General features: G+C 46.1%; 1 protein-coding gene across 1 annotated transcript in view; it reads right to left on the bottom strand.

Moving 5' to 3' along the window:
• ALPK3 (alpha kinase 3) overlaps positions 1–25,069 on the bottom strand; it is a 46,983-nt gene that overhangs the window by 5,356 nt on the left and 16,558 nt on the right. The window contains exons 4-9 of the mRNA XM_060095333.1: positions 21,983–22,100; positions 20,151–21,375; positions 3,913–6,004; positions 3,114–3,261; positions 2,611–2,738; positions 2,425–2,460 (exon numbers count right to left, since the gene is read on the bottom strand). Coding sequence (XP_059951316.1) covers positions 2,425–2,460; positions 2,611–2,738; positions 3,114–3,261; positions 3,913–6,004; positions 20,151–21,375; positions 21,983–22,100 — 3,747 coding nt within the window. The remainder of the gene's footprint in view (positions 1–2,424; positions 2,461–2,610; positions 2,739–3,113; positions 3,262–3,912; positions 6,005–20,150; positions 21,376–21,982; positions 22,101–25,069) is intronic.

Below are 25,069 nucleotides of genomic sequence, written 5' to 3'. Positions count from 1 at the left end.
CCCCCCAACTGCTGTGGGACCTGTAGCACCCCACCACTCTGTCCATGACTGCTCCTTGGGTGTGCACTTGGTGGGGGGCCTATGGACTATGACCTCCTGAGGGCAGACACTGTATCTGGTAAAACCACCGTCATTCAACAGTGCTCGTGTGTGCACAGAGTAAGGGCTCAGCCAGTGTCTGTGGAAGGCAGGGGTTTTCTGAGGAAGCAGCAATCAATACAGAATATCAGAATTACTTTGTTTTAGAATTCAGTGTTTTGATCAAATGAATAAATGACTCCATCTCAACAACGTGTTTGACTGAAACAAAAAGTTTGTGAGACAAATCCAGTAGCAGTGATCACTCCTAGTCCTCAGATTGGGATCACTAAATACCATTTTCCACTAAAAGGAACCAGAACTCCCTAAAGAAATGGTTGATTCCAGGTCTAGGGCAGGAAGTGTCCTAGACTGACCTGAAACATCTCTGGACCAGAAAGCAAGTAAGGTATCATAAACAACTGGCAACTTGTCAAAAGGACACAAGAGCCAACCTGAAGAGGCTTCTACTGGCAAAAAACAAGACAATCTTACCAACAACAACAACAGCAAAATAATTGCAAAGTATTGAACATTCAAATGTGTTAAAAATCCATACTTTCAGGGCCTCCCTGGTGGCGCAGTGGTTAAGAGTCCGCCTGCCGATGCAGGGGATACGGGTTCGTGCCCCGGTCTGGGAGGATCCCATATGCCGCAGAGCGGCTGGGCCCGTGAGCCATGGCCGCTGGGCCTGCGCATCCGGAGCCTGTGCTCCGCAACGGGAGAGGCCACAACAGTGAGAGGCCCGCATACCGCAAAAAGAAAAAAAAAAAAAAAAAAAAAAAAATCCATACTTTCATAATTATAAGTTAAAAAAAAAAACCTTCCCTCTGGAAAAAACCCCCCTCATTCATGACCTTTGGAGGATGTTAGGGCACCAACTCATTATTCTGAAATCTAATAAAAGCAAGGAGGAAAAGAAAGTATTTTTTCCTTCATTTTCTGTTGGACCTATATGTATCAGGATTACCAAATAACCATTTCTTCTTTTCCAAAAAATTTCAGCTAATGAATAAAGAAGAAATGACAGAATTAAAATACTCCATGTTGCAAACCTTAATGAAATAAAGGACTTAGGTGATAATCAGTGACTACTAAAACCCCTAGATGATGACAGGGGTTGTATCAGATACAGTTTTTTAAAGTTTAAAAGGGATAGATCAGGCAGAAAACACCTGAATGAACCCAGTGATCATTCCTAACATTACTAAAACAGTCAGACATCACATGCCTCCAGATAGGATGCAAAAGGAAATACACAGCACACTTGTGAAATGTTCACACCCCCCAAAATTTGCACCTGAATTGGAGCAAGCATCTCAAGCTAATTACCAGCTTAGAGGAAGCACATCAATGAAGCAACAAGTTAAATGGTGATATAATCAATAAAATCCAAAATGTAAGAAATTCTTCAACAAATAAATGGCAAGGAGGGAAAACAAATGAGGGAGGAGGAACTATTATACATTTGATAGATTTAAGAGATTATGTTAGCCAAAAGCACTGAGTGGTTCCTAATTAAAATAAACCAGCACTTATGAGAAAGTTGGGAAAATCTGATTGGATATTTGATGATAATAAAGTGTTATTACTAAGTTTTTAGGCTTTTTTAGTTTTTAGGTGAGGTTATATTTGATATTGATTAAATTTGACTTGATAACTGAACAAAAGGCACTAGTTGAATGAATGAGTAAATAAGTGAATGAAGGAAGGAATTAAGGTATTAGTTGGCAAATGAAGCTCTAGAAACCTTTCCATCACCAGCCGCCTTCACGGTCCTAATCCTTAGAGTGTCTTTTGCAGGAGCAATGCATCTCTTCCCCTAATATTTGAGCCTTTAAAATGCTTATCAAACTTTGGGGTGTATCACAATCACCAGGGCATCTACTGACATGCAATTGTGTTAGGTCCTACCCCAGAGATTGTGACTAACAGTATCCGCAGTAGGGCTCAAGTAACTGCCTTTTCAGCGAGCTCCCTGTGTGAATCTAATGCAGGAGTCCACAAACCACTGTGAGAAACTCCGGGGAGGGAGCTGGCAGGGTGAGAAGTACCCTAGTGGCCAGTCCTGCTCTTGATCAAGGGCTCTGACATGGGCAAAGGGCACAGGCTGAATGAACTCCTCGTAGGATGTCCCCTTAGCCACTTCCTCCCCCCTCATCTTCTGAAACAGCTGTCCTCCCCCATCCTCCTCCACAAGCCATATCCTAAACTAGGAGGCAAATGGTAGCTGTATGTGGCGATAAACATGGCATTTAGAACAGATTCCAAGTCTTTAAAGAAGCCCCTGTAGATAGCAGGGTAGGGACACAGGCCCACCCATTCCTCCCCCTGAGGGGCACCTACCTTGACCTTCTTCTCTGGAGATGAATCCTGACAGCACTGTGTGGAGAAAGAGAAGAGAAAGCCGCTATCCTCAGGCAGGTCTGCCCAGAGAGAGCTCCACCTCTGCAAAGACGACTGTTTCCCGCCCCACCCCCAGTGGGGGCCAGGCAGAGACCCCGGGGAGGGGAGGGCAGAGCTCACACTCACCCTCGGGGCTGAGGCAGAAGTCAGTGGAGGCCGAGCCGTGCTCGTTGTGGATGGTGCATCGATACACGCCACAGTCTATGGGGGACGCCTGCACGATGGCCAGGGCCGCTGGCCCCTCATCCCCTGCACTGCAGAGAGGAGACCCTCTCCGTGAGGCCATCACCATGGCACAGCCCAGGGCCACCCTGCGGTCCTGAGGCTTCGCAGATCCCACTCTCAGAGGATGCTGTGAGCCCTGCCTCTGAGAGCTCTGGGAAGAGCTGGGCCTGCATCACACAGGTCAGGACTGCACTAGCTGTGTGACTTTGGGCAAGTGACTTAATACCCCTGAGCCTCAGTGTTCTCCCCTTCACTATGGGAATACTAGCATCTCCCTCATAGGGTTCTTGTGAGGATTAAGTGAGGAGATAGATCCAAAGTGCTGGGACAATGCCCCCCGCAGTATTGTTGCTGTAATTTATTAGGGAGCCAGGTCAGCTGGAGGTGGTACCCAGCTGGCTTACCTCCTGCCCACCTCGCCCACTGGGCGCTGATCTTTGGCCCATGTCAAGACTGAGTCACTAAGAATGTTGAAAAACTGGCACCAGAGCTTCAGGCTGCCCGAGGCATCAGGAAACTGCTCCACCCGAATCTTCCGGATCACCTGTGGGGCTGGGAGCAGGGGCACAGTTGAGAGGAACAAGCCACTTCCCCTCCATCGTGTGCCCTCTCTGGCCCTACCCCTGCTTTCCTGGGTGTCCTTGGTGGCACAGGCTGAGAGAAAACGGGATTCAAGCCTCCACACAGCCCCCACTTGAGTCCCACCTGTATCTCTGAGGCTTTTGCCCTGACTTCAAAGCACACATCTTAGCTAGAAAGAACATAGTATGGCACCTCCACTCCAGGCCAGGGAGAGCCTCACAGCTGAGGCCGCAGACAGCAGTCAAGAGAGGAACTTCAGTTTGCAGCCTAGGCTCCTAAACCTAAGACCCTGAGTTTGAATCCTGTCCATACCACTCTGTACTCGCGGGACAAGTCTGCAAAGAGGCGATTACGGTGGTGATGATGATGATAGAGCTAGGATACTATTGAAGCCAGGCCCTGTGCTGAGTACTTGATTTATTCTATCCCATGTAACCCTCACAATGTTACAAAGTTGGTACTATTTCCAACTCCAAGCGGCCTTTCCGATTCCAAAGCCTGCGGGATTATTACGTAAGAATACCCTTTACAGAGGTACGCTAAACCTCTAGCAGGCAGGGTTACCCCAGCAGGGCCCTGCTCCGGGCAGCCCACTCCTGGGAAGCCGTACCTATTGCTCACCTTTTAGCAGGTCTTTGGCTCTCCTTGGCTTGGCCGGAGTGCCCTGCTTGCCTTCCTCCAGGGCCAGCTCTGCTTCCAGGTCGCTGGCTCTGGGGCTGGAGCCCAGGGCCCCGGCTGCCGGCTCCTCCTCTGCCCGCGGCACCTCCAGCAGGCCTGCCTTTCTGCCCTGAGTAGGAGAGCGTTTCTCCCGCCCTGGACTCCCTAGGGGCCCAGGGGCAAGGCCCTTCCGGGGCCCCCGGGGGGAAGCCGAGGGGCTTTCCCTTTCTTCCGGCTTGGTTGGCTCCCCGTCTCCTGCTCCTCTGACCTTAGGGAGAAACCTCTTCCTCCGGGCCCCCAGAGCCAGTTCCTCGGGTGTAGCTGCGGGGAGATCTGTCAGAGCTTCCCCTGGGATCTCCTCCTCTCGGAAGGGTTCCTGGGCTCTGCTCTCTGCTGACAGCAGTCCCTGCCCAGGGGCTGCCTGCCCACCCACGCCCCCCAGCGGCCCACCCATGCCGCTCTCCTGGGAGGTCTGCAGGAGGCCAGGCCCCTCAAGGGAAACCTCTCCCTCACCCTCACTGGATCCTCCTGAGGCCAGCCTGGGGCCCTCCTCCTCACCTACCACGATGGCAGGGACAGAGAGGGGGCTGGGGCCAGCGCACCGGGCAGCAGCCAGGGCCTGACGACCAACCTGCACCTCTCGGTCCAGGAGGCCTGTGAGGCGGCGGGAGGTACAGGGGCTCAGCAGCAGGGTCTGCGCACTCTGCACCAGACGGTTGTTCTCCACACGCTCCAGGATGCGCCGTGACGTCCGGGGACTCAGACCGGCCACTTCCACGGTGGGGGCCAGAGAGGGTGAGGGTGCCTGATCCCCAGCAGCAGCTTCCCCCTGGGCCCCTGGGCCCTCGCCACTCGTCTCTGAGCTGGATAGCTTCAGCAGCAGGAGCAAGTAGCTCTTCAGGGAGTCTATGAGGCCAGGGTCACAGGTCTGGGGGCCTGAAGTCCTCCCTTCCACACCGGGCACCTTGGCACTGGCCCCCTCAGCGTCTGCTGCCCTGGTTCCTGGCGGGTGACTCTGGCTGGGGGTGCCCGGCCCCAGGTGCAGTTGGGGGGCAGAACTCAGCGAGGCCTTGTCCCCAGAGGGTAGGAAGGCAGCTGTGCTCATGTGCTGAGAAGCCGGGGTGCTGGGCAGCCGCTGCTGTGAGTTATCAGTCAGGCTAGCCCCAGGAAGAGAGGGCAGAGTGGGCACCTGGGGGCTCAGGCCCGCTGGAGGACAGCCACCCAGATCCACAGGCGGCACTTCTCCCGGCTGTTCCTGCTTGGGGCCCTGGGACAGGCCCTCCTCGGGCTTGTCCTTAACTGGACCCGACTGCTCCGGCCCTCGACATCCCTCTCCTCCCACCTGCTCCAAACTGCCCTCAGGAGGCAGCTGTGCCTTGCGCGTGAGGCCCCCCGCCAGGGGACCCGGCCCAGTTTCCTCACGGTTCCCGGAGGCTGCTCCTGCTGCCTCGTCAGATCTGAGCATAAAATCAGGTTTGTCTGGGATGGAGAACTCTTCTGGGGTCTGTTCAAAGCACTCAATAATCTGAGGGGACCTAGGATCCTCTGAAGGTGGGCGTTTGGGGGCCCTGGACTGTGGGCTGATACCGGTCATGGACGCCTTCTCTGACCAACGTTTCATGGCTGTGGGAATGCTCCCCTCTGACCATGTCCCCTTGTCTTCCTGCACCCTTCTGTCTGCCTGTGTCCTCTCATCTGCCTGGGTCCCCACCTTGCCCTGTGCCATCACGTCCTCCTGGGAATTCCTGCCTGACTCTGACCTCTCACTTTCTTGTGTCACAACATCCACCTGTGTCTTCCTAACTGCCTGTGTCCTCTGGGTGGTTTGTGTTCCGACTCCCTGCGTCCTGCCATCCACCCGCATCTTCCTATCCACCTCTGTATTCTTCTTGCCTCCAGAGTTCTGATCAGCAGATGCTCTCCTGTCCTCCTGGGTTTCTGTGTCCATAGGCTCAATGATGTCCTGACTTCTGGAGGTGATGCAACCAGCAGAGACCGTCTCAGAGTTGCTGCTGGCCAATGTGGTAGGAGCCATGGTTGCCTGGGACTCCTGGACCTGAGAACACACGGACAGAAGCAAGAACTTAACTACACGTGCCTTAGAATCTCTTTCCAATCCAACATCCCAGCCTCCTCTGACCTCATCCAGACCTGCCATGATGAGAATCCTGCCACCTGGTTTCTCAGGCCTGCTAGGGGTGACAGAGTCCCAAGCCCACCCACCCAATCCCTGATCCCAGAATCTAGACCAGGGAATATCCAGAATCCAGATCTAGCTCTGGCCCTCCCCACCTCCCCCTGAAGAAATTTTGCCTCTCCTGACAGCCCCTGATCACGTGCTACCCCACCCCTCAACCCTGCCATTAGGAGGGGAGTGTCCTCTGCCCAGGGCCTCCGAGCAGTCAACCTGTCCCTCTCTTGTGGCACTAACTGCCCTGGATAGAATTATGGGTGAAGTGGGAGAGTGCCAAAGGGTCTCCTTGACAGCATCATGGACAGCATCATCATTAATGCTGAGTGAGTGGTAATTACAAAATGCCATCCACAGAGGGTTAAAGTCATTAGGAGTGACACCTATGCCAGGAGATCCATGAAACATTATAACGTTACCCTTCTGAACACCCACTATTTGCAAAACACTATGCTAGGCCCCTATTTATCACATATGTATTACCTCACTCCTCACAACAATACCAAATAGTTGCAAGAATCATCTCTATTTTAGAGATAAGAACACTGATGGTCAAAGAAGGAATATGGTTTGTCCATTATCAGATAGTAAGCGGTAGAGTTTCATTTAGAAGCTAGGTGTGTCTAGCTTCAAATCTCATGTTCTTTGTTGTTACACTATATGGTCACACATTTAAATATAATTAAAGGACCTTCTATCTAAACATCCTGGCATAAAACAGTAAATTGCCTCTTTTCCTGTTGGATATAATCAAAACCAACTAAGTAAACAAGAAAAATCAAAGCAAATTCCATTGATAGTGGAAATGGAGGCTAATAAAACCTACAGTCTCAAAAAAAATGGGTAAGGATTGCCAAAAGCAGATAGATGAAACTCTGGGAGGTTGCAAGAGCTGTAGGATCATGGAGGACTGGGTGGAAATCAAGCAGAAGACATACAAGGGAGACGTCCAACAGTCAGGAAAAGAACAGTGGAGCAGCCTACTGGACGCAGTTCTCAAAAAACATGAGCAAAAATACACAAAAATTGCTAAGAAAATAGATTTTGAACATATAAGAACTTAAGGAATAGTGTTCCGTGGCCCTGGAGGAAACTACTGGAGAACAAACTTTGGTCAACCAAAAGATGACTGGGGAAACCACAGCAAAAGAATTGATGGTGAACGCTGAACATATATTTAACCATAGAACCAAGACTAAAACCAAAAAAGTTTAGAGTGGCAGATCAGAATGTCATTGTTTATGCCCTGACAATGCAGAAACGATACAACTAGCACAGAAGGGGAAAGGGGAAGAAGATGACAAGTGGAGTTAACTGCCTTAGTTGTATCACTTATACACGCCAGGAATCAAAGGCATGACTCAAAGCTGAAAACCCAGGTAACAGAAATACAGCATATTCAACTATACAAAGATAGTCACTTAGAAATAAAACTTTGGGATAACAGGAGATAGAAAATGAAAGGGAAAAAAGGTAGGGAGGAAGTGGAAGCACGATCACTGCTCATCATAAAAAAGTAAAACACACTGACTAAACAGATAAAATTATGGATGATATTACATAAAATTTAAATTATAAATTACTATATATAAATATTTCTAAGTATCAGAAGAACCACCACAAAACCAAAGCAAACAGAACGTATGAGACCTTAATATGTATTTAATTAAATTATACTTAAATTAAGTATAGAATTTAAAGTTACTTTACTGCATATGGAATTCTGAATGAATGGTATGAATACGAAAAAAATAGAAGAGTCTGGTGAATAACAGGAGCCATCAAATGTAAGTCTGACTGACCGAAGAACGTTAGTAAAAACGCTCCTCCAACTTCTCTGAGAACCAGTAAGACACGAACAGACAAAAACACCTGGGAGCTGGGCTTCCCTGGTGGTGCAGTGGTTAAGAATCCACCTGCCAATACAGGGGACATGGGTTCGAGCCCTGGTCCAGGAAGATCCCACATGCCACGGAGCAACTAAGCCCGTGCGCCACAACTACTGAAGCCTGCGTGCCTAGAGCCCCAGCTCCACAAGAGAAGCCCATGCATCACAACAAAGAGTAATGCCTGCTCGCTGCAACTAGAGAAAGCCTGTGTGCAGCAACAAAGACCCAACGCAGCCAAAAATAAATAAATTAAAAATAATAATACAAAAATAAAAAATAAATGTGATTGTAACACTCCCCTCCTTAAAAGCCTCTCAGCAACTTATCATCACTTACAGGCTAAAGCCTAAAAGCCCTAGCCTAAAAGAGCAAAAAGTTTAAGAATACTCCCTGCCTGGCAGGGTATGGGGAAACAGGCATCAGCACAGCCTCTATGGATAGTAATTTGGCATTATCTAGTAAAACTAAAAATACTTATACTCTTTGACCCAACAGTTCCACTCCTAGGAACTTACCCTATAGATATACTTTCATGTGCAAATTGACATATATACAAGGATACTCGTTGCATCATAGTTTATAATAGCAAAAGACTAGAAAATATCTAAATTACATCAATACAGGATTGATCTAATGAATTATGGTACATCCACACCCCAAATAAATAAAATAAATACCCAAATAAAAAAGCAAGGTATAGGACAGAAAGTATCATATGCCACCTTTATGTGGAAAGTACAGAGACACATATTTGTAAATGTACAGAAGATAGCTCTGGAAGGATGCCCAAGATACCAGTTATGGCAACTTATTTCAGGAAGAGGGATGGGGTGGTGGCGGTAGGGAAAGGGTGAAGATTTAATATTCTCTAAATACTTTTTGGATTTTATATCATGTGCCTATGACACATATTTAACAAAATCCAATTAAGAATGAAAATGAATAAGAAAATAGACCCTTGTGTGATCAGTGAGGCCTGTCCTTCAGCAGGGAACCCAGGTCTGTCTCTCCAGGCTCATCTCTTGGGTCCCTCCATCCAACAACACTAACGTACCATGCTGATTACTGTGCTATTTTATAACCATTTTGTTTTTCCCTGCTGGACATTCTCAGCCTTCTCATTGCTCACCTGGAGAACTCCTTCTTTTCCCTGAAGACCTCACTCAAGTTTCTTCTCGTTTTAGAAGGCTTCTGAGTTCCCTTCTCCACCCCAAAAAACGTACGTGGCTTCTTATCCTATGTATCCATGGCAAATGTACCTAATTCTATTATTATACCCTCATTCTCTGCGGCAGTTATGCACATGTCACCTGCTAATCTGTGAACTCTTCCCTTTCAAAGAGGGCCCAGCACAGGCCCAGGGTTAGACTTGGTGTGCAATAACTATAAAGACTGACCTCTCTAAACACTATGTGGGGCGGGTGTGTGTGTGTGTCTGCATCTGGAATAGTATGGAGAAGTGAGGAGGAATGTCATGTATTTCTTAAAAATCAAAAACTGTGTGAGCTGGGGTGAACCTATCTGGTTCTCTGTGGGCTATTTCATTACAAAGAACATCAGCAGTTTTAATTTGCCATCCTGTCTTTCTGTCTTCTCTGTAAAATTTTTGAGATTAAGGAACCAGTCTGAATCACCTTTGCATCCTTCACAGACCGAGGCACATAGGAGGTTCACAGGAATGAGCCACTGAATGGCAAGTACTATGGCTTGTAACCCTCTAAGAGGAGAGAGTGCTGGTTTGGGGAAGTAGGATACAAAGCCAGGGGCTTAACAGGGATGGAGCAGGGCATTGTCAAGGACCTGGAATCTACTTCCTTGATGAAACCCAGACCCAGGGCTCATACTGAGGCTTCATCATCTTTAAATGTTTGGTATAATTTGCCAGTGAAACCATGTGGCCCTAAAGATTTTGGGGAGGAGATTTGAAATTACAAATTCAATTTCCTTAACAGTCATAGCATTATTCAAATTATCTTGTTTCATTTTTACATGAGTTTTGGTAGTTTTTTTTTTTTTAAGAATTGTTCTATTTCATCTAAGTTGTTGAATTTGTGAGTGCATTTTTTTCCATAATGGTCTTTTATTATCCTTTTAATGCTTGCAGGGTCACTAGTGATATCTCCTTTCATTCATTTTTTTAAAGAGCTTTATTGAGGTATAATTGACAAAACAGTATACATTTAAAGTGTACAACTTGTATTTTGATTTATCTATATACTGTGAAATGATCACCACAATCAAGCTCCTCTTTCGTTCTGAATACAGGTAATTTGTATCTTCTCTTATTTTTTTTTTCTTTGTGAGTCTTGCTAGAGGTTTATCAATATTATTGATCTTTTCAAATAACAAGATTTTGGTTTAATTTTTTTCCATAGTTTTTCTGTTTTCAATTTCATTTTTTTCTCTTTTATTATTTTCCCCTTCCTTCTGCTTGCTTTGGGTTAATTTTGTTCTTCCTTTTCTAGTTTCTCAATATGAGAGCTTAGAGTATTGATTTCAGACCTTCTTTTCTAATATAAATATTTAATGCTATAAATTTTCCTCAAGACACTGATTTAGCAGCATCTAAAATTTTGATATGTTGTACTTTCACCTTCATTCAGTTCAAAATATTTCCCAATTGACCTTAAGACCTTCCTCTCTGACGCATAAAAGTGTGATATTTAGTTTAAAAGTGTTTGGAGGCTTTCCTATTATCCTCTGTCACTGATTTCTAGTTTAATTTCATTTTTGTCAGAGAACATACTTTGTATTATTTCAAATATTTTATATTTGTTAAGGTTTGTTTATGACCCAGGATATGATCTATTCTAGTGAATGTTTTATATGCACTTGAAATGAATAAGTATTCTGTTGTTGTTATGTGGAGTATGCTATGTGTCTATTAGATCCAGTTAGTTGATAAAGCTATTCAGTTCTTTTCTATTCTTACTGATTTTCTGTTTACTAGTTCAATTGGTTATTGAGAGGCGTGTTAAAGTCTCCAACTATAATTGTTGATTTGTTTATTTCTCCTTTCAGTTCTGCCAGTTTTCCTTCATGTATTTTGAAGCTCTGTTGTTAGGGGCAAACTCATTTTCATTTTCTTGAATTGATTCTTTTATCATTATGTACTTCACTATTTTTCCCTGGTAATTTTCTTTGCTCTGAAGTCTGCTTTGTCTGATATTAATATGGCCAGTCCAGTTTTCAGTTGATTAGTGTTTGCATTGTATATATTTTCTATTATTTTACTTTTAACCTACCTATATCATTGGAATTGTAGTCAATTTCTTTTAAAAAGCATAGAGCTGGGAATTTTTTTTTGATCCAGTCTCACAATCTCTGTCTTTTACTTCATGTGTTTAGACCACTTATATTTAATATAATTATTTATACGTTTGAATTTACATCAATTATTTTATTATTTGTTTTCTATTTGTTCCCTCTGTTATTTTTTCCTGTTTCCTCTTTCCAGTTTTCTTGTAGATTATTTGAAAATTTTTAGTATTCCACTTTAATTTACATATTGTGATGTTTACTGTATTTCTTTGTATTTTAATTATTGTTCTAGGACTTACAATACATACACTTAACTTCCCACAGTCTACTTAGAGTCAACATCTTACCACTGCACGTGAAATGTAGTAATCTTACCACCACATAGGTCCCTTTGCCCTCTCCCTCTCTATATGTTACATTTACATACATTAAAAACTTTAGCAGACAATGTTATAATCTGTACTTTTTACCTTCAAACATTTTTTAAAGAATTCAAGAAGACCGCACACCACAACGAAGAGTAGCCCCTGCTCGCCGCAACTAGAGAAAGCCTGCACGCAGCCACGAAGACCCAACGCAGCCAAATAAATAAATAAATAAATTTTAAAAAAAGAATTCAAGAAGAGAAGAATAATCTATTATGTTTACCCAGGTATTTACAAGATTCCTTGTATCATTTCCCTTTGTCTGAAAAATTTACTTTAGCAATTCTTTTAGAACAGGTCTGCTAGCAATGTATTCTCTTAGTTTCCCTTTATCTTGGAATGTCTTTATTTCACCTTCAATACTAAAAGATATGGTTGCTGAATGTAGAATTATAGATTGAAAAGCATTTTCTTTCAGCAGTTAAAAAAAATTATTTCACTTCCTTTTTAACCTCCATTGTTTCTGAGGAGAAATCTGCAGTCATTCAAGTTACTGTTCCCCTATAAATAGTGCACCGTTTTTTCTCTACTTTCAAGATTTTATTGCTGTTGTTGTCTTCAGTTCTCAGCAATTTGACTATGCTGTTCCCTGGCATGGAATTCTGTGGGTGTTTCTTATTTGGGGTTTGCTGAACTTCTTGATCCGTAAGTTTGGGGGGGGGGCTGCCAAATTTGGGAAGTTTTCAGCCATTATTTCTTCATATATTTTCTCTGCACCATACTCTCTTCTCTCCTTCTGGGTATCCAATGACATGAATGTTAGACATTTTGATATTGCACCACAGATCCTTGAAGCTCTGTTCATGTCTTTTTCTCTCTGTTATTCAGATTGAATACTTTTGATTGACCTATCTTCAAAGTGCACTGAGTTTTTCCCTATTGTCCTCATTCTGCTGTTGTGCCCAACAAGCAAGTCTTTTTTATTTCAGTTATTTTATTTTTCAGTTCTAAAATGAACAATTTGTTCTTTATATCTTGTTTTTCTTTGCCAAGACTTTCTATCTTTCCACTTATTTCCAGAGTGTCCAACCTTACTTTTTGTCACTGCTTTAAAGTCAGATAATTCCAACATATCTGCCATCTTGGCACTGGCATTCTTTAACTGCCTTTTCCCATGCAAGTTGAGATTTTCCTGATTTTCTCATATGCCAAATAATACTTATTATATCCGGCACATTTTGAATATTATGAGATTCTGGTTTCTTATATAAATCCTATAGAGAACATTAATATTTTTGTCTTAGCAGACAATCTACTTGGTTGTGTTCAGGCTGCAAGTTCCATTCAACATTCTGAGGTTGTAGTTTCAATGTCAGTTCCATTTTCAAAGTCTTTGCAGTGCTATTCAGATCTGTCCTGTGTGTGTGCCACCCAGTGGCCAGTGTGGGACTTGGATGATGGTCTCTTAGTTCTTCCTGATACAATGTTCAGAACAAGATCCATGCATGAACAGCGTGAGAATAAGCCCAGGAATTTATAAACAGCTTATGAAGTCACTTTCCCAAACTTCTTCCTGTGCATGATCTACCCTTTACTTTCTGGGTCCCTAGGATTCCCTTTTCCAGTCCTCCCTCAAAGTTTTAGACCCCTGTGGCCTCTGCTACTGTCACTACCAGGAGATTCCTCTCCTATTCCTCAAGCCCGTTCAAAAGGGCTTCTCCTAAAGCTCTCTCTGTTCATCCTGATGCTTATTTCTGAGTTTCTGATTGCATTAAGACCAGGCCAGGGAATACTAGATTTTTTTAAGGGTAAATACTGCTGAATCAGTGGTACTTAATTCTGGTCTTATTCCTCAATCTGTCTGCTACTATTTGCTTATTAAAGTCATCAAGTAGGGCTTCCCTGGTGGTGCAGTGGTTAAGAATCCGCCTGCCAATGCAGGGGACATGGGTTCGAGCCCTGGTAGATCCCACATGCCGCGGAGCAACTAAGCCCCTGGGCCACAACTACTGAACCTGCGCTCTAGAGCCCGTGCGCCACAACTACTGAGGCTGCGCTCTGGAGCCAGCAAGCCACAACTACTGAAGCTCGTGCACCTAGAGCCCGTGCTCTGCAACAAGAGAAGCCACCGCAATGAGGAGCCCACACACCGCAACGAAGAGTAGCCCCCGCTCACCACAAGGAGACCCACACAGCAACAAGGACCCAATGCAGCCAAAAATAAATACATAAAATAAATATATTAAAAAAAAAGTCATCAAGTAGCTGCACCATCCATTTGGCCCAAGTTTTTAGTTGCATTCAGTGGGAGATACAGGGTGGATGGTATTTACTCCATCTTATCCAGAACTGGAACTACCATAACCACGATAACTAATTTAACATTCATTACTGTATTTTCTAGCTCTGGATTTCTAGTTGGTTCATTTTAAAGTCTTTGCCACTTTTTATAGTTTCTAGTTCTCTGCTGAAATCTTCAATCTTGCCTTTTTATCTTCTTGAATATAGAATGTATAGTTTTCGTTTTATAGTTCACGTCTGATAATTCCAAAAGTTGGAATATATTGTCTGCTGTTTTTGCTAGTTCTTTTTCATGTTTCTTTTTTTTTTTTTTTTTTTTTGCCATAATGCACAGCTTGCAGGATCTGAGTTCTCCAACCAGGGATTGAACCCAGGGCCACAGCAGTGAAAGTGCTGAGCCCTAACCACTGGACTGCTGGAGAAGTCCCCTTTTTCACGTTTTCCTCTCTTTGTGTGCCTGCTTATCTTCATTTAGGTGCTGAATATTATATTTGAAACATTTTTCTAAAATAATTTGTGGCTTAAGATGATGTTATCATCCTCCAGATGCTTGGGAGCAAGGTATCTTGAACCACCTTAATCTGATTTCAAGGATTGAGATATTTCTTGGTCACCCAGGTAACTCAGAGTTAAGCTTCAATCCCTGTGAGGGTAATTTGCTTCTGGTTCCCTTAATCCTACGGTACAAACCTTCAGGGTTCCCAACCCAAAGACAAGGGGGTTTACCAGGGCTACCACTCTTGAGACCATGGGCTCCAATTCTGGTCCCCCAAGTCCCTTGAGACTGTCTACAATACTGCTGAGTCTCTCATTCTCCCCTTCTGGTGTGGCAAACAACCCCAGGACAAAAGCTATGCCAAATGCTGAGCTCACCATTCTGGATTTCCATCTCCTCCCAGATCCTGGGCAAGTGATTTTTCACTTTGTTAGCTCTCCAGTGCCTTCAAGCAGACATTTTAATATTTTGCTCAGCTTTATTAGTTGCCCTCAGTAGGAAAGTTGGTTGGAATTATCTAACCCAGCATTACTGGAAGCTGATATTCAAAGAATGTTAGTTCTCTCCCCTTTCTGTCTCACTCCCAAGACTGGGAGTGAGGATAGGCAGGGGACTTCCTTGGCGGTCCAGTGGTTGAGACTCTGTGCTTCCAATGCAGGGGGCATGGGTGTGATCCCTGGTCAGGGAACTAAGATCCCATGTGCTGTGTGGTATGGTTAAAAAAAAAAAAAAAAATTTTAAAGAAAAATTTTTTAAAAATTTAAAAAAGATTAGGACAGGCAGGCATGCATTCCTACCTACCACTTACCCTTGCTTCATGCTATTTGTCCTTCCCAGAATGTCTTCCTTCCTCTCTTTAAACTATCTAATTTCTTTTTATCTGGGGATATTATGGGCATTCTTTTTCTTTTCTTTTTTTTTTTTTTTTTTGCGATACGCGGGCCTCTCACTGTTGTGGCTTCTCCCGTTGTGGAGCACAGGCTCCGGACACGCAGGCTCAGCGGCCATGGCTCACGGGCCCAGCCGCTCCGCGGCATGTGGGATCCTCCCAGACTGGGGCACGAACCCGTGTCCCCTGCATCGGCAGGCGGACTCTCAACCACTGCGCCACCAGGGAAGCCCTGGGCATTCTTTTATATTAAAAAAATTATATTTGATGTTTTTCTACTATGGTATTTCCAGTAATAAACCCTATACATGCTGCCAACCAGCCTCTTCCCAGATGCCTTCTCTCGTGACTGCAGACCACCCCACTCTCCATCCCTAGAAACCTACTGCAATAACATTCTCCACAGCCTCTTGGCGCTTATGGTTTGGTGCAAGTCTAATCCCCTGGATTCATTAGATAATTTCTTAAGGCAACGATCATGTCTCTCCTCAAGCCCCCCTCCCTTCAACAGCTCTCAGAAAATACTTATATTCACGTAGTCTCTGAAAACCAAAGCACCCTAACTATGCAAGGGGATTCTCCACATATTGAGATGATCATCCTCAGGACATACAGGATGTAAAGTACTGTGAGGTCTCAAGATGTTCAGCAGAGCCCTCTCATGTCTATACCACCCACTCTGAGGATTTGGGCAGATGGGACATTCCACCATATCCCCATGCTCCTGTACCTCAGCTCCAGAGATCTAAGCCAGTCTCAGAGAAGATCTCAGGTTAGCGCACTAAAAAGTAGCCTTTGAGGACACTGAAGGCCAGTTCCCATTCACTAAGTACCTTAAGCAAGACTGCTTCTGCCCAGGGAAAGAGCTCCCTGAATAGCATGGCTGGGTTCAAGGAGAGGGTCTCTGGACATTCTTAACAACCCAAGAGGCCTCAGTTTTAGCATCTGCTCCTCATCCATATCCAAGATGAAAGCCTAACTTGAGCTGTCAGAGATACCCCTTATTTCCAGGAAAGGAAATCAAGACAGCGTAGGGAAGCAGCAGCAGCATATCCCAGAAGCAGAGGCCTTTAAAATATCTAACGCTAACAAGAGGCATGCTGGACCCATATGGAGAAAATAAGAGAGCTTAAAAAAAAATAAGAGGGAATGTCCAGTGGTTAGGACTCTGCGCTGTCATTGCCAAGGGCCTGGGTTCAATCCCTGGTCAGGGAACTAAGATCCCGCAAGCTGTGTGGTGCGGCCAAAACTTTTTTTTAAATTTAAAAATAAAAAAAGAAAGAAGAAAGAAGGCTTGAATGATAGAAAAAAATATCATGCTCCTGGATAAGAAAGCTAAATATTAAGATATTGATATTTCCAAATTAATTCTTATATGTAAAGATACTTAATGCAGTCTCAATCAAAATACCAATGGTATAGAGACAGAAAGCAGATTAGTGGTTGCCTGGTTGTGGGGGTGGGAACAAGGATTAACTGCAAAAAAGGAACAAGGATCTTTTCAGGGTGATGGAAATGTTTTAAAACCGGATTGTGGTAATGGCTGTACAACTGTGAATTGTGTACATTGGATTGTACATTTTAAATAGGTGACTATTATTGGTGTATAAACTATACCTCGATCAAGCTATTTATATTTAAAAATATAAACCTAACAAATTTTACTAAAAGACCATTCAAAATTCAAATCTGACTAGTCTTCCATGAAAGGACGTAATATGCTTTTGATCTTGTAAAAATAATTCATCACTTTTTTGAAAATGTAGTTTTTTTAAATGGTGAATATAAGGATACAAGGTAAAAAACAATGTTATCTGGGAGTTTGGAAAAATTCAAACAATGATTCTAAAGTTTTCCTAGAGGAATAAACAAGAGAGAAGAGCTGAAACATGTTTTAAAAGAATTATAAGAGGGTTGCCCTGCCAGAAATGAAAGCTACAACAATTAAAATGAGATCATCTTGTTGTAAGAATCAACAAACAGATTAATGGATTATGATAGATGTATATATGGGAACTAAAATAGGTTTTAGTGGGTATAAAATTAGTGTATAAAGAAAGAATCACAAACTAATAGGAAAAGGTTGAATTTGGGGGAAATTACTTACTAACCAAAAATTGAGCTAGAGATTGATACTATGCTATATACCCAAATCAATTCCAGATTAATTTAAAAGTCAAATGAAGGAATTCAAACAAAAATTATAAAAATACAGATATATATTTAACTAATCTTGGAATAAGGAAGAAAAGCATGAACACTATTGAAGAAAAATGGTTAAAATATGCATATTGTGTCATCTTACATAACCACTAAAAATGAAGTTTTTCAGATAATTTTCAGGAACCATGAAAAACTGCTCATGAAATAATGAGAAGTAACGAAAGCAGAATATAAAACTGAATCAGAATAACAATGTAAATCAAATTTTAAAATAATAAAATACATATACAGAAAAATTGGTAGATATATCAAGATGTCTTTGGATGGTAGAATTATAGGTGAATTTCTACTTTTTCCTTTCAGTTTTTAGAATTTTCCCCCATATTTTTTACTATGGCCATGTGTTTCTTTCATAATCAAAAAATAAGATTTTTTAAAAAAGATTTGGTAGAATGAGAATATGAAAAACCAATCAAATTCAGCTACTAAAAAGCAACAGCTTCAAAAATACATATAGTTGTTAAATGCATTTTTCACATGTATGATACATTTCACAATTTTTTTAAGTACTAAAAAAAAAAAAAAAAAGGCCACACAAGCTCTTTGCAGGAACAGCAGAACCTCTACAGACAGCCTCTCCTGTGCCTGCAGGGCCCCAGCCCATTTGTCCCACCTGCGAGAGGCAAGGAGGGCCTTGTCAGGAGGATGCAGCCATTCTGGCTGTGGTATTCCCTGCTGCTGTGGGCACAGAAGCCAGATTCACTCACAGACTTGGCCGCCAGCCAGATCTCTTCCCAAATGTGCTCCCTAGGGGCCCAGGAGGGCCATCCCTACCATATGCCCTGCTGTCCGCATGTGGAGTGGCCCCATCTGGGCTCCTAGGAACTCACCACTGCAGCTGCTGAAATCTCCTGAGACCAGGCATGAGGGGCTGAGAGTCATGAACAGATTCAGAGAGTCTGGTTTGAGGTTCACCCCACTCCAAAGACCTCTGAACTACCGTCCCCACAGACTAACCTCAGTACCCTCAGCACACACTGAAATAAAACCATCTCCCCTGGCCACCCTTGAAACTGGTCTCTCCCTCCTGCCCCCATGACAGCTCTCTCTGTGGGAAAGGCAGCCCCTCCCTGTTCTCCAGGAAGCATCCTTTTCCCGCTGCCCTCCAGGAGGTACTGCAGCAGCTTGTCCCTCATGTTTCCCTTCACTGTTCCAAGAAGCCGTCTGTCTTCTGCCTTGACCCCTGTGAAACACTGCTTTCAGCTGCTCCTCCTGTCTCCTGGGACCCATGCTCCTGCTTCCTCTGCCCCAAGAAACAATTTCATCTTAGTTCCCGCCAAAATGCTGTCTCCACTTGGGGTTGCCAGATTTAGCAAAGAGAAATACAGGACACCCAGTTAAATTTGAATTTCAGACAAAAAACCAATCATTTCTTTTTTTTTTTTTTTTTTTTTGGCGGTACGCAGGCCTCTCGCTGCTGTGGCCTCTCCTGTTGCGGAGCACAGGCTCCGGATGCACAGGCTCAGCGGCCACGGCTCACAGGCCCAGCCGCTCCGTGGCATGTGGGATCTTCCCGGACCGGGGCACGAACCCGTGTCCCCTGCATCGGCAGGCAGACTCCCAACCACTGCGCCACCAGGGAAGCCCACAACCAATCATTTCTTAGTATAAGTACATCCCATCTATTTTATCCAACCCACCCCCAGTCTTGATACACTTTTTCCTTCTGCCCCACTCTAAAACACTCCTTCTCTCTACACTCCTGTGAAATACTGCCTGCCCTCTGCCCCTGAAACATGAAATGCTGACCAAACGGGATCAACTGTTTCCCTTCTGTTAATCCTCTCAATCCCGCTCCCCTCTTCCCTCTTCCCCTGCCCCCTCTCCCCATCAAACTCCTTAATGCTGCCACCTGGATGCCCTCCCCTCCCGTCTCCACACAAAACCTCTGTCCTCTGTTGGCTACCTGATCCCTAGAAGAATGCCAGCGCTCCTGTTCTCAGGGAAAACAGTTTGCCTCTACCTCCCACCACTGTAATGTCTCAGACCTATTGCCGTTTATTTCGTTCTTAGCACGCACCAAGCCCTGGGCCAAGCACTCTGATTCTCACAGCAGCCCTATGAAGTAGGCACTGTTTTTATTAAGGTTTTATGACTTGCCCCAAATCACACAATGTTAAGGATAGTCAGATTTGCACATAGATATACCTGACTCCGAAAGCTTAGACAAAACCCCAGATCAAGTCAGAATTTTCTGGACAGTGGATATTTTTTCAGTCTTCTAATCAGCATCCAGGTCAAGGCTCACTGCACACTACAGAGCACTCCTCAGTCTCCCCATTCTCTTTCCCCAAAGAACATCCTCTTCCTCCACCCTGCTCTGCGACATAGTCCCCTTGGCAGTGAACTTCCATGTTGTCAGAGGAGATGGTCACAGTCAGGCTGTGCTGCCCACACGCCTGGCATCTGGGGACTGCCTGGGGTGAGGCCCAGGCCTGTGGTCCCCTGCTCCTGGCCAGCACTCCACCTCACCCCACTCCCTTCTATAAATATCCCACTGCTCACTGGCTGCCGAGCTGTTGCAGCAACAGTTTCCATGAGGTCATCTTTCCTGAGCGGCCTCCAGGCACCCAACACCCACACTTACCTTTCCTGGAGTCCTGTGGCCTGCTTGCCCCTGCAGGGGGCTATCCTGGGTGCTGTGTCTCCGCCGGGCGGGGGGTGTGGGCACTTGGGCAGAGGCCTGAGGTGGGGCCTTCCCTGAGCTCTGAGCCCCAGGTTCTGAATCTTGACTTGGGGAAGAATCAGGCTTGCAGCTGGTGGTGGGCTCCCCTTTGGGCTTCGGAGGAGCAAATCTCTTCCTGTTGAAGGGCCTAGTCTGCTCGGGGGCTGAGGGCGTGGGCTGGCCAGGGACAGCAGGCTCCCTCTCACCTCTGGCTTTGCTGGATACCTTCCCTGAGGGCATCTCTCCAGGTGTCCTCACACTGGGGGTCTGGGCCCCCTCCCCCTGAGGCTTGTCTGTCTGGGTGCTCTCCTGATACATGTCCTTCAGGGAGAAATACACTTCCTGGTCTGGGCCTGGGACAGGGGCATTCTGGGCCTGGTCTTGAGTACCCACAGCAGAGGCTGGCTTCCTGGTGCCATCTGCTCCAGAGGATACAGGCCCTTGTGCGGCCCTGCCCCTGGGTTGGGTCTGAACCTGCTCCATGTCCATGGGCCCCTGTGTCCCACAGGAGTCAGGCTTGTCTGAATTGGGGACACAGTTTTCAGAGGAACGGTGGCTTCGAGCTGCCCTCTCTACTTCTGGCTTCCGCACACCTTGCTTAGGTTCCTCATCTTTCTTTTTCTTCTTGGCCCCAGACTCCTTTTGGGGGGCTCTCTGAGGCCCCAGCTCCATGGCCTTACAGATGTATGTCAACAGGCCATGCTCCCCAGCTTCCCCGTTCTCAGGGGCAGCCTCCCCATTGGTGGTCACCTCTCCAGAAGCAAAAGTGTTGATCAGGCCCAAACCTGGGTGCTGACCAGGCTCCGTCTCTCCCTCCTGCCAAGCCACCGGTGTCCCATTCTCGACCTCCCGGGTGGGGTCCGAGGGGACTGGCACCTCGGCCCCACTCAGCCGCCGCTTCCGCTGGAAACGGTCGGGGCTAAGCTTGCGCAGGGTGTCGGCCTCTTCCACGGCCTCCTTCCCGTGCTTCCAGCTCTTCTCCATCTCACGCATCTTTGCCGCAGCCTTGCGCTTCAGCTTGGCGAACCAGCGCTGATGGATCTTGTACTCGGTCATGGTGCCCACCTCCAAGACCCCCGAGCAGGACACAATTCCCTTGGCATTCTGGGCAGAGGCCTGGTAGATGGCGGCATCTTCTTCTTGACACCTAGAGGCAGGAGCATGAGATGGGAGGTGAGCGCCCCCAATCCTCGCAGCCAGAGCCTCGCAGAATTGAGCGCCCCGCCCCAACCACTGCCAGCCCCGCCCCAACCACTGCCAGCCCTGCCCCGACTGCCACGCCCCACCTCCGACAGCACCACCTCCAAAATTCCCCACTAGAGCTGAGGAAACTGAGGCTGGCAAGAGGGTGGGAGCTGGCCAAGGTCATGCTGTTCCAGGACTGATTAGACTTGGGGCCCAGGAGAGCTCCCTTCAGAAGCAGGTGACCCACACAGCCCCTTGTGAAATAAGGATGACACAGGAGCTTTTTTGGGAAGCTGACCTCATGGAAAATGTTGTTATGGGTCAGGATCCCCTCTGGTTACGCTCAGCTCTCTGGCTGTCAGAAATACTCCCGCCCTGGCCTCAGGAGATCCCAGACACTGGCAGGCAGACACGCTTCAGCAGGTGGCTCAGCTTAGCTGCAGAACCCCGCCTCCACCCCCAGATCCTGCCTGGGCGTCTTCATCCAGCTGACTCCATTTCTAAGGACAGATTTGGGCCATAGGACCTTCAGGAGGGCAGAGAGAGCAGAACAGGCCCCTCTCCCTCACCTGTAGAGCTGCAGTGTGTGGCAGTTGCCCTGATGAGTGATCTCGTATTTTGGCAAGCCACAGTAGCGGTCCAGCTCTGTGTCATCCTTGTACCAGGTCACCTGTGGCTCTGGGTATCCTAAGAGGGAAGCAGGAGATTGGGTTGCAGGGAGACCAGTTCCAAAGTAGTGGGAGGAGAGAACAGGATGCCATGGCTTCCCCAGACCACCTGAAGAGACTGGACTGGCCCACCTGCCCCCGGGGCTTGTAGGAAGAAGAGGGCTATCATATGGCTCAGCTTATTTTTAGAAGCTAGGCCCTGTCAAAGCCTAAAACTGTTCCCCTTCAGCAGCTGGAAGGCAAATATAGAGGAGAAACTTCCTAGCTTCTGGTAAAAAGGGAAGCAAGGAGTTTCCAGAAAGCTTTGGCTGGTATTAATAAGCTTCCTTTCTTCAGTGGCCTGTTCTACATCCTCAGCGGTAGTAACGGCTCTATCCTCGGAGGTCTCTCACCAATACCCAACATCACCACCGCTGCCAAGAGCCCTCCTTCTCTCATTCCAGGTTCCTGAGCTGTTAGTATTATTTGATGACACAGCTAAAACATCCATCCATCCATCCACCCATCCACACCTACCTTCCCATCCATTCACTATTGTGAAACTGACTGAGGTATCTTCCCAGCCCCTCCTCTCTGGACTTCCAGCCCCACTCACAAAGAGCTTCCAACTGTAAAAATCACATGTCACTTCCTCCCTGGACACTTGGGTGATTTGTCCAGTAATGGACACATAATCAGTTAATCTAATCCAATTCTTTGACCTAGTATTTGGGAATTGGAACCTAGAGACAGTATACCCTAGTGTCTGGAAATAAGTTGGAAGGGGTACAGCTATATTCTGTCACATGGACTGAGAAGCAGACAAAGCTGGTCGACAGTGAGATGGAAACTGAAGTTGATGTTCAGGATAGAATAAGAAAAAAGGAGAGAGAGACTTCTCTGGTGGTCCAGTGGTTAAGAATCCACCTTCCAATGCAGGGGACGTGGGTTCGATCCCTGTTCAGGGAACTAAGATCCCACATGCCGCGGGGCAACTGAGCCTGCACACCACAACTAGAGAGAAGCCTGCACGCCGCAACGAAGACCCAGTGCAGCCAAAATTAAAAAAAGAAGACAGAGAGAGTCCCAGTATCCTTCCAAATACTGGCTCCATTCCTTGCCTGGGCACAGCTACATTCCTACTTGTCAATTCCATAAGAAGCCAATCTAAGCCTTACCAAAAAATTCTGCTTCATTTCTTAAGCTGACTCCAATTAATTTGCAATGTTTATTAGAAATTAAAGACTCCTAACATATATTCCCTTAAATACATATAGATTAGATGTGTGCTGACTGCCAAGCAAGGGTTATGAAGATATAGGAGCTTGACAGATAGCTCTCTGCTCTCAGGGAACCGACTGTACTATAGAAAAGATAAGACAGGTCTCCACACAAGGGAGGGATGCACCTGTATCTGGGTACACATTCTCTGTCTTCCCTACTGTCTATGGATACACTACCCCCATGCCTGTCTAAAGACACCCTCACTGCATCCCATCTCCTCTTGCCCATCAAGGACATCTCTCCAACAATCATTCCTCCTCTCCTGCATCATCAAGCTTTTCCTCTTATATCATCCCCATCAGCATACAAGCCTCTGTACTGTCTCCCTTCTTTTAAAAGAACTTTCTTTGACCCCACGTCCCCCATTTGCTCCTGTCCCCATCTCTCTATTCTCTCCTTTATAGAGAAATTCTTTGAAAGAGTTGTCTGTATTCACTGTCTTCACTCCGCCTCCTCCAATCAGGCTTTTGTACCCACCGCTACACCAGAATTGCTCTTGGCAAGGTCACCCATGAGTCACACATCGCCAAGTCCACTAGCATTTCTTAAGCTTCCTCTACCGTTCCTTCTTGAAACCTTTTCCTCACTTGCTCCTGGACGCCACTCCTTCTGGGTGCCTTTCCTACTCCACTGGCCATTTTTCCTAATCTCTTTCTTCCACCACTCCCCCACCATCACCACCTAAGACTATAAGTGTTAGATAGACCAGGGCTCAGGCCTCAGAACCATTTTCCATTCTCTAGCCATAAAACCTAGGGGATCTAATCCTGTCCTTCAGCCTTTAAATAGCTGTGTCTTCCTGACTCCCAAATTTGTATCTCTAGCCCAGACCTCCCCTGAACTCCTGGTTCTTATTTCTGACCGCATACCTGACATCTCCACTTGGAGGTCTAATAGGTATCAAACTTAACAAGTTCCAAACCAAGCTCCTTATTCCCCTCTCCAAGCCAAGTCCCACATATATCAGTAAATGGCAAATTCATCCTTCTAACTTGGCTCAGGCCAAAAACCTGGAGGCAGTCCCTTATTCTTTTCTTTTCCTCATGTCCACTCCATCAGACGATTCTATGGGCCCTTCCTCCAGACTGTATCCAGAATCTGATCACTTCTTGCCATTCCCCGCCACCAACCTGGTCCATCACCATCATCTGACACCTCAGTTTCTGCAAGAACGTCCTTGCTGATCTCACTACTTCCATCCTGGCCTCTCTTCAGCCCATTCTCAGCACAGCCAGAGTGAGCCTTTTAAAATGAAGTAAATAGGGGCCTCCCTGGTGGCGCAGTGGTTGAGAGTCCACCTGCCGATGCAGGGGACACGGGTTCATGCCCCGGTCCAGGAAGATCCCACATGCCGCGGAGCGGCTGGGCCTGTGAGCCATGGCCGCTGAGCCTGTGCATCCGGAGCCTGTGCTCCGCAACGGGAGAGGCCACAACAGTGAGAGGCCCGCGTAACGCAAAAACAAACAAACAAACAAAAACAAAAACAAATAAAATGAAGTAAATAAAGTCAAGTGATAGCACTCCTCTGCTCAAAACACCCTAGTAGCTCCCATGTCATTAAGGCCCTCATGACGTGGGCCGCGCTAGCGCACCGGCCTCAGCTCCTCCCGCTCTCTGCCTTGCCTGCGGTACCCCTGCCACACGGCTCTGCTGGCTGGCCTTTAACAGCAGGTGAGAATCACATCTGGATTCCTCCCGCCTCTGTTCACACGTTACCTCCTTGGA

Source organism: Mesoplodon densirostris, chromosome 4 (assembly GCF_025265405.1).
Source record: "Mesoplodon densirostris isolate mMesDen1 chromosome 4, mMesDen1 primary haplotype, whole genome shotgun sequence".
Classification (NCBI taxonomy): domain Eukaryota; kingdom Metazoa; phylum Chordata; class Mammalia; order Artiodactyla; family Ziphiidae; genus Mesoplodon; species Mesoplodon densirostris.
Note: the sequence above shows the minus strand (reverse complement) of the source record. Positions and strands in the feature narration are given on the sequence as shown.